Source organism: Equus przewalskii, chromosome 6, assembly GCF_037783145.1.
Source record: "Equus przewalskii isolate Varuska chromosome 6, EquPr2, whole genome shotgun sequence".
Classification (NCBI taxonomy): Eukaryota; Metazoa; Chordata; class Mammalia; order Perissodactyla; family Equidae; genus Equus; species Equus przewalskii.
The window spans coordinates 73762739-73773153 of NC_091836.1; the positions used below are offsets into that span (position 1 = coordinate 73762739).

Consider the following 10415-nt stretch of genomic DNA (forward strand, 5'->3'; position numbering starts at 1 on the left):
ATGGCTCTGCCACAATTTGTTTATCCATTCAATAGTGGATGTGTATTTGGTTTCTTTCCAATTTTTTGCTGTTATGAATAAAGCGGCTATGAATAAATGTGTACAAGTCTTTGTGTGGACATGTGTTGTATTACTCTTGGGCAAGTTCTTAGGAATGAAATTGCTAGGTAGTGCTAACTGCATGGTAAGTGCATGTGTAGCTTTATGAGAAACAGCCAAACTTGCTTTTCAAAAAGGCCGTACCCCTCACCTTCCATCAGCAAATGAATGAGAGTTCTAGTTGCTCTCTATCCTCACCCAACATGTGATGTTTTCAGTCTTTTTAATTCCAGCTGTTCTAATGGTATCTTATTTTTTTCTCATTTACATTTACCTAATAATTAATGATATTGAGCATCTCTTCACGTGCTTAGATGCCATCTACATGTCAAAAGAAATAATTATGAAGTTAAAAATATAATCTCAATTTTGAGTTGCCCATCTTAATTTCATAACTCTGTGAAGTAAAAATTTATTTACTTTACACTTGGTTTTCAACTTTCCTGACACATGATTTCTCTTTTATAGGTCTGTAAGCACCCTGGACTACAGTTCTACCTACCTCTTACCATGTTGGCTTTTAATAACACTGCCTCTGGTCGGCCCACCTTCTCTTTCATTGGTATTCCTGGTCTGGAGGCTGCACATATGTGGATCTCCATCCCCTTCTGTCTCCTGTACTTTGTATCCCTTGTGGGTAATTCACTTCTGCTCATCCTGGTTAGAGCAGAACAGAATCTTCATGAACCTCAGTTCTATTTCTTGGCCATGCTTGCCCTTACTGACCTCGGCCTTTCATTATCCACAATGCCCAGCGTCTTGGCTATCTTCTGGTTTGATGTCCACCACATCGGCCTGGATGCCTGCCTAACTCAAATGTTCTTCATCCACACACTCTCTTCAGTGGAATCAGGTGTCCTCGTGGCCATGGCCTTTGATCGCTTGATAGCTGTCTGTGCTCCGCTACACTATACCAGGATCCTGACGCACTACACTGTTGCTTGCCTTAGTGGAGCTGCTCTCCTACGAGCTACCACTTTGCTGGCCCCTTTGCCTTTTTTCCTCAGGACTTTTCCCTTCTGTGGGGCCAGTATCCTCTCACACTCCTACTGCTACTACCCAGATATGCTGAACTTGGCCTGTGGGGATGTCACTTTCAGCAGTGCCTATGGATGGGTTTTTGTACTCTGCACATTTGTAGTGGATGTTATCTTCATCCTAGCTTCATATATGAAGATCTTGGGCACTATTATGAGGATGGGGACTCAAGACAGAAACTGGAGAACACTGCATACCTGTGCCTGTCACTTATGCACAGTGCTTGTCTTTTACCTGCCCCTCATCAGCTTGGCTGTGCTGCATCATTACACCCAGGACATCTCCCCAGTTGTATACACCACAATGAGTAATGCCTACCTCCTCATGACACCACTGCTCAACCCTCTTGTCTACAGTCTCAAATCCCGGCAGATCCAGGCTGCCCTGCGCAAGCGATTTTGGGTGCAGCGTGTCATTGCTGGGGAATGATATCGTCTCTATATCAGAAGGGACAACCAATTTAAAAGTGCTGCTCAGGATCTACTACATGCCAAGCAGTGTGCTAGGCACCACAAGTTCAAAAATAAAAAATACTCAGGTCTTCCCCTCCAGAAGTACCTAACCTAATGAAGGAAGGAGAGAGAGACAGAATGCTTAAATAAATGATCAAAACTGTGTTCATAAAGGATGATTGTTTGGTAGTGGTAAGGAGAAACGGCAACAGAAACCCAAGCTCAGTGGTTTTAGCGTATGGATTGGATGAAAATCACATTGTTCCAACTGTTAAAGGAGGAGGAGTTTGACTGTAGACTGTAAAAGATCAATGAGGAGCTGATTTTCTAGAGAAAACAAGATGTCACCTGATTCTTGACTGACCATGTTGTTTAAGTGGAGGCATTAAAATTCAAAATTGATGATAAATTTACTAATATACCCTTGTCCCTCAGTATCCATGAGGAATTGGTTCCCAGGCCCCCAAGGATATAAAAATCCACAGATGATCAAGTCCTTTATATAAAATGGCTTAATTTTTGCTCAGAACCTTCACATATCTTCCTGTGTACTTCAAATCATCTCCAGATTACTTATAATATCTAATCCAATGTAAATTCTATGTAAATGGTTGGTGTACTATATTATTCATGGAATAATGACAAGAGAAAAAATCTGTACACGTTCAGTACAGATGTAATCATTGTAGGTCTTTCCATCTGCAGTTGGTTGAATCTGCGGATGTAGACACCCATATATGGAGAGCCAACTGTATGCTTAATATTTCTGACCATTTTTTGTAATTCCATACTGGCTGATGTCTGAACATTCTAGCTAGTAACAAAAGATAAAGGAGCTATCTGAAAAGAAATAATATATAAGGATCTGAGAAATGGTTATTCTTACTCATCTTTTTCCTTCATTCACACGTTATTTAGATTTTCTTTTGTTTCCCATTCCATACTAAGAATACATAGCGTTATATCTTGACTTCCGAAACATGAATGGATCTCTTTTCTCTAACTTTGCAAAAGAAAAAATGAATTAGTTTATTCTCTTCTAGGGTCAACTCATAAAGTTAGAGTCAGAAGCAAATGAAGATCATCCTGCTGGGATCAGCATAGAAGGCAAGTTAAGAGAGAGATTTAATTGCCCATGGCAATAAATAAACATGTGGTAGCATTAGCACAAATTTCAAGCTACTTTAAGGGAAGGTTTAAATAAATTTCTAAAAGATAGCTCAAGTAATTAATCAGAAAATAGTTTTTTAGTAGGCGGAGTCATACAGAAGACATAAGTGTAATTTTCAGATAGCTTACATTTTACTAGTAGAAATCATGGAATAGCAGCAAATTATATCACAGAATATAATTAGTGAGGTTGGGGCTTGCTTTGAATTGTTCTATGAATTCAGAAGCTCGTCAGTCAGTGAGGGCTGTGTTAGGAACTTTTGCCAGCAACACTGAGGAGACCACGAGGAAACAGATCCTGGAAGCTTGAAAACTATTTTGATTCTGAAATTATTCAGCAAGCTTTGATCTGTTAGGTATCAACAGGAGAGAGCAAGTTTTTTCTTTTTTTTTTTTTTAAAAAAAGAGCATGGTCTTTGTCCGTACTGAAAGATCATTTGAGAAATATAAGGAATACCCTCAAAAATGAAATAAAATTCTGATTCTTAAACTGTTTCTCCATATTTTAAGGCCCAGTTTAATAATTTTCTTTATTCTGACTCTTTCTGATCAAAAGCTTCTTAACTTTAACTTCCCTAAGCATGAGTATAGCGAACTGAGGACCATTTCTCATCAATTGTTTAATTTTTTGAGGCCAGCAGACAATTTTCCTTTGAGGAACTCCTTACTTCGGTGTACAGTTTGGGCGAGACCAAAATATCAAAATTCTAAGAAATTTCCCCTGAACTTTCAGCTGCAGAGATTAAGAACCTAAGGAAAAATTATCCTCCTTCATATTTTATGGTAGAGCTAGTGTGAAAGATTCCCCTTTCTATTTGGAACACTGGAAGGACCCCAAACCCCTTGTGGTCATCATCTTCCCTAGTTACGTGGAAGCAATGCCAGTCTACATAGAAGAAAATGAGTACAAAACAAAGCAGAAGCAGATAAGAGAGATTGCTTCAGAAAGAAAAAGTGACGTGACAATATTGAGTCCTTAAACTTGGGTCACTGAGATCCTCCCTTTGAATTTGTGACCTATTCTGATATATTTCTTTGCTTATAAATTAAATAATGAGGCAACCTAACGGGATGTTTTTTCTCTTATGAGGTGATTTGAAACATTTATTTAATTCCATCTTAAAGTATGGCAAATTTATCCCCATCTTGTCTCACTGAGTAGTACAGTAATGCTCCTTTATCCACAGTTTCATTTTCCACAGTTTCAGTTACCTGCCGTCAGCCGTAGGACAAAAATATTACATGGAAAATACCAGAAAAAAACAATTTGCAAGTTTTAAATTTCACACTGTTCTGAGTAGTGTGAAATCTTCTGCCATGCCACGCAGTCTCACCCAGGATGTAAATCATCCCTTTGTCCAGCGTATCCATGCTGTGTACACTGCTCGTCTGTTCGTCATTTAGTAGCCGTTTCAGTTATCAGATCCACTGCTGGGGTGTCACAGTGCTTGTGTTCAAGTCATCCTTATTTTGCTTAATAATGGCCCCAAAAAAGCAATAGTAGTGATGCTTACAATTTGAATATGCCAAAAAGAATCCATAAAGGGCTTCCTTTAAGTGAATAGGTGAAAGTTCTCAATAAGAAAAATCATATGTTGAGGTTGCTAAGATCTACCGTAACTTTTATTAAAGTATCTTGTTACAATTGTTATATTTCATTATTTTTGTTAATCTCTTAATGTGCCTAATTTATAAATTAAAAGTTAGCATAGGTATGTATGTATAGCAGAAAGACATTGCATATACAGCGTTTGGGTTTGGTATTATCCACAGTTTCAGGCATCCACCAAGGGGCTTGGAATTTGTCCCATGTGGATAATGGGTGACTACTGTAACTCTGTAAATGATGGCATTTTTTTATTCATCTGTCGCCTACAGTATGGCATATAGTGAATGCCAAAAAGTTGTGTAAAGATGTAAAATAAGGAGCGACAAAGCGCAAAAGGTGAAAAATAAGGATTATACATGATTATTGAATCAATAAATTACTGAATCATGACTTAATGTCCAAATAGCTCATTTAAAAATGGCTCAGCCAATAATGTCTGGCTCTGCTCTTTGGTAATTAATTTGGAGGCATCATTAGTATATATAAAGAATTTGGTGACTGTCCCTGATCTTCAATGACAACATTGAGAAGATAAATATGATGTATGATACATTCTTGATACTTGCAAATATACATTTTATAAAAAATATATAAAAAGGGAAGTCTAAATATGTATTCAAACTGGAGAACCACTATATTATTCTGTGGTCACCTTTGGTACCACTATCTGAGTGACAGAAGCATTTATTCTTTTGTATCTATCTTTAAAACCTGTCTTAGCCCTTGTCTACTATACTTTTAATTTGTAATATAATGGCTAATATTTTGATATACCATCATTGTTATAAATGTATTACATAAATTATCACACGTTTTTCTTATCATGTCCTTAGAAAGAAGATATCGTTATTAACTGCTTTTCACTGATGGGGACATTGAGGCACAGATAGGCTGAGTATCTGTGTTTCCTGAAAACATAGCAGATAAGTTACAGAGTCCTGACCTTTGTTTAATCAGTGCATACTTACCTTCAACTAAATTTGAGGTACAATTTAATACAACCTGGGGAAATCTAGTATACATTACATAAATGACAAATTTTAGGTACATTGCTTTGTTATACTTTTGCTTTAATATCTCACTGAATTTTTGTGTTAGATGAGGCTTATATTGGGACAGTTTCAGAAAAAAAACATAAAATATAAATAGATTTAAATAAAAACTATGTAAATAAACCCTCTTTTCTCTAATTTGGAATATTTCCTCTACAATATCTCAAAGTTCCCAAAGATAATAAATGTCTGTATAACAATATAAATATCTTATTTTAAATCAACTTTGAACCCTATAGCTGTATATGAGGGATTCTTGTGTAGAAAATATTTGTAGGACCATTTAGTTTGAAGTGGGGCTCATAGGTAAGTGGTGTGAACTCTAGGAATGAGAAAGATAAAGTGAGGGTGAAAGTGGTTTTAGAAATATCTTTCCTGATATAATATTTAAAACTAGAAGGGAATCTTATATTTCCAGAAAGATTGTAGTAATACCATACAGAGGTATACCAAAAGAGGTACTTTAGCACAGAGGAAAAGAATGTCTGTTCCTCCTTCTATTTTCCATATCCCCGGTATCTTTCAATCAGTTCCTCGAAGAGCTCTCACTTTGTTCTATCATCGTACCTTAACTGCAGTCTACATAGCACATTTCTAATCTGTTTTGTTTTAACACTATAAACCAAAGGATTGTGTACAGGTGTGAGGAAAAGGAAAATGTTGGACATGGTGACATGGGGGAGAGGGGAGTGGTACCTGCCTATTCTGTGGATCAGGGCTAAGGCAATAAGTGGGACGTAGAAAATGAGGACAGTGACAATATGGGAGACACAAGTTCTGAGTGCCTTAAGCTTCCCCTCTCTGGAAGCAATGCCTAGAACTCTCTTCAAGATCAAAGCATAAGACAGGACAATAAAGACAGAGTCAACACCAAAGGAGCAGAGAACCAAGGTCAGCCCATAGATAATGTTCACACGAGTAGACCCACAAGCTAGCTTCATCACGTCAGGGTGGAAGCAGAATGAGTGAGATAGGATGATGTTCTTGCAGAAGGGAAGCCGTTTGAGCAGGATGGGCAAAGGGGCCATCAGCGTCACTCCTCAAGCCACAGCAGCCAATCCCATCTGAGTAATGCGTGAATGGGTCAGGATCATCGTGTAGCGCAGTGGGTTGCGTATGGCCACAAAGCGGTCAAAGGCCATGGCCAGAAGGATGGCTGACTCCATGGAAGAGAAGGTGTGGATGAAGAACATCTTGACCAGGCAACCATGGAATTCAATCTCTCGGTGGTTGAGAAGGAAGACATTAAGTACAGTAACCAGTGTAGATGCTGACATACCTGTGTCAGTGGCTGCCAACATGGACAAGAATACATACTGAGGCTCATGAAGGCTGGGATTCTTGTGTATTATGTGAATGATGATGCTGTTCCCCAGGATGGAAATCACATACATCGTGCTCAATGGGATGGAGATCCAGATACGACACTCCTCCAGCCCTGGGATTCCTGAAAGAAGGAAGAAGGGTGGTTGGTAGTGGGTGCCATTGAATATAGACATGATGGTTAAACCTAAAAAAGAGAACATGTATAGGAAAGTTAAGCAATAAAGTCAAGTCAAGCTCATTCAATAGTTGAAGAGAGAGTCTAGAGGCAGAAGCAAACTAAATATCTGTTGCATGCAGAGAGAACTGAATACGGTTGAATTCAGCTTAATTCACAAAGTTTATATAGATAATTTTTAGGTGATTTATAACTGCTATCTTGTGAGCAATTTTGTTGATGCAATGGTTCCTCCAAATACACTTCTAGATAAACTATAGCAAAGGATTCTGAACAGAAGTGTTCATAGAACAAATTAAGATTCACAAAGCATATGATTAACTCAGCAAATTTAAAACACGCAGTGAGAAGCAGGAGGACAGAGAGAGGATTGGTTCAGACACTTAAAAGAGTGTGCAAGTGAGGAGGAAGGACCATGGTATCCGAATGCTGGATTATGCATTACTCATATGTTCTGTCTCTTCTGATGATGTTAGAAAGACCAGAGCTGAGGTTTGAGCAAGGAGACCCAACAGGTGTAACGTACCTAGGGCCAATACTCACACTTACTCTATCAGACACACAGCATCATGTGTGTATGCTCACATCTCGAACTCACCAGTAACACTGCTGAACATCAATGCATTTTACCCATATTTCCTGTGCTGAGAACATGTGGGACCAGAATGAAACCACAATATGTATCATTAATAGGTTACTGATTTAGGCATAACACAGCTGTCATTCTATATCGTTAATAGGTTACTGATTTAGGCATAACACAGATGTCGTTCTATACAGGGCATTATCATATCTTAAGACTTGTTTTTCTCTATCTTTTTATCTATAAATAATATTGCTGTTCATTCTATCATACAACTCATAAGTTTTATCTTTATCACATCCTTTAACATGTCCTACAACTTACCTATTATCTCTATTCACCATAATTTATGAACGTTACCTATGTCGGATATGCTATTTGTTTGCCCTTCACAACTATCCTTAATAAATACCACACATTCTGCATATATCTCAAAAACTACTAGTTTGTTCACTATGTTTAATGCATCTCATGAATTTCATCTTCTCCATTTCTTTTCTTGTTTACTTGAATGGAATATTCTCAAATAATACAACAAATATACATTACTACTTTGGGGACATGATGTCTACTAAGATATGATTTCTACCTCCATATAAGGCAGTGTTAGGTAAATATTCATTTTCTATGAATAAGGAAACACATTATATAATGACCTCACAAATAACAGAACTTTACTAAGTATTTTTTCTTTAAATATAATTTCATTTGGTCATAATTTTACCCCATCAAGGAAGGAAGCCAGACTTATTATGTCAAAACCAAAACCAAAGTAAATTAATTAGTAAAACAAAGCAAAACAAAAAACAAAACACGTGAAGCCTTTAAAATCTTAGAAAGGTAAAAAAGTTCCTAAGGTCACATAACTTCGAGTCAGCCAGTACTAAAACCTAATTTTTTGTCCTACTGCTGTGCTCTTTAAATGACACTCTTTTGTGATGTTATATAAAATAAATGAACAAATAGTAGGATACAGTGAATGAGTACTGCATGATGACTTAAAAAGTCTTGAAGAATTTAAGGAGAGAATGAAATGTGAGCTCATAATTGGGTGATGAAAAACTTTAATTAGAAGAGGCGAAATCAGCAATAATTCCAGGCTGGTTGACTCAAAGAGCAGAGTAATGGAAATCGAGTAAGGCTTATTAGGGAAGGGCACTAAGAATATTCTCCTGAATAGAACGAAGTGTTGTAAAAGGGAAGGAAGGTAAAATGAGATGGAAGAGGTAGTATGGAACCTTGTCGGAAAGAAGGTCAGGGGTAAAAGGATATAATGGTGGATATAAGTGGTATAATGAAGGTTCTACCAAGTGTCAGAAGGCAAACTCATTAGCATGAAAGGCAGTTTGGATTCAGAACAAACTCTTTGGTAACTCTTATGTGACTAAGATATCAAGTGGTGAGAATCTAAGCAAGAGGGTTTGATTCACTAGAGAGAGATGTAGGCAAGAGCATTTTTAAGGAAAAGAAATGCAACCAACCAACAAGATTTAATTAACTAGATAAAGGGGACAAAGCCTCCCACCTCTCACTTTACACCCAGATTTTAAGCCTGGTTTCTTGCCTTAGGTAACGACATGAAAGGGTATTTCAACCAGTTCATAGCAGGAGCCATACTTTCCAAAGAGAGGGTTACAGAGAAAAGTCCATTTGGAAACATTTTAATTTATTTGCTAGCATTGTCTCTAATGGCTATTCTCACTCTAATGGAGAAGGGAAAAGAGCATTGAAGCAGAGAATATACAATAGCAAATTGAGAAAAAAGAGAGAACTGAATAGTGGACTGTCCTGGAAATAAAAAAATGAGAGAGTTTCAACAAATAGGTAGTCAATGGAAATAAATGCTCTATAATTAAAACTGGAGAACTGAGAAATCCCCATATTGCACTTGGTGATTAGAAATGTTGTTGATAAAAGTGGTTTTAGGAGACTAGAACACCAGAAAGCAAGAATGAGAGGAGGCATCTAGGAGTGAACGGGTAGTGAGAGACTAGTAGTGGAAAAATATATACCATAAAACATAAGTTACAGTAGAAACAATGTTATATTTTTAACAAGATAAAGAAAGAAAGACAATTTGAAATGAGCTTAAGCTTTGGAGTAAGAGATGCCCAGATCAGAATCGAGCTACTATCACCCTTCTAATTTGCTGAATTTGTGATCTTGGACCCGGTAATTAACGTTTCTGTTCCGTAGTATTCTCTCCTGTGAAATGGATCAACTGGAATCTATCATACTGTCATTAGTGGAAGATTTCAAACTAAAAAGGCAAGCAGAGTGTGCACTATTGGCAGTAGAGAACGGTAAGAAAGGAGTAAGGTGGATAGGTCTTAGCAAGGAAGAGGGGGGCATGGAATGATGGAATATTTTCCTTTCAAATCTCTAAATCTGAAAATCCCTCCAATTGTAGATACAAGATAACAACTGCATTATTAACGTTATGAACTATTTCTTGTCACTGCACAACACACATACCAGGAACTGTGTTTTCTTCTAAAGTACACCTGCACTTTCAGAAATACACAGCATATCATATATTTTCTCTGTGGGAGCCTGACAAGAAAGGACCCACTTAGGTATGGAATCTTACTGTTTGCAAGTCAATTTGGGGCTGAGGAGCAGGAGTGTCTCTGGATTCCTCTCGGGTTGGGGGCTAGAGAGGAGGCTTTACTGGTTGTTAGAAGGGAGAGAAGACTCCGTGGACAAGCCCTGAGGAGCAATAAGACTAAATTATCTAGTAACTCTCATCGCATGTGTTATCTTCAAATATTCCAACAGAATAAAGTACGTAAGACTCCACTGCACTTTCAGGAGAGGATAAATAGTACTATTGTAAACAATCTGTGCGACATTTAACATTTATATAATTTAGTTAAATGATTTAACTCAGTTCTTGCCATGGTAAGGAGTT

General features: G+C 37.5%; 2 protein-coding genes across 2 annotated transcripts; one reads left to right on the top strand and one right to left on the bottom strand.

The window, feature by feature from the left end:
- Positions 1 to 609: 609 nt before the first annotated feature.
- Positions 610 to 1566, top strand: LOC103554131 (olfactory receptor 51G2-like). The gene has a single exon (XM_008525026.2). The coding sequence runs from the start codon at positions 610 to 612 to the stop codon at positions 1564 to 1566; it is 957 nt and encodes a 318-aa protein (XP_008523248.2).
- A 4399-nt stretch (positions 1567 to 5965) lies between these two features.
- On the bottom strand, positions 5966 to 6919 carry LOC103554136 (olfactory receptor 51I2-like). The gene is given in 1 exon segment (XM_008525037.2): positions 5966 to 6919. A coding segment is annotated over 1 exon segment (954 nt).
- Positions 6920 to 10415: the final 3496 nt, after the last annotated feature.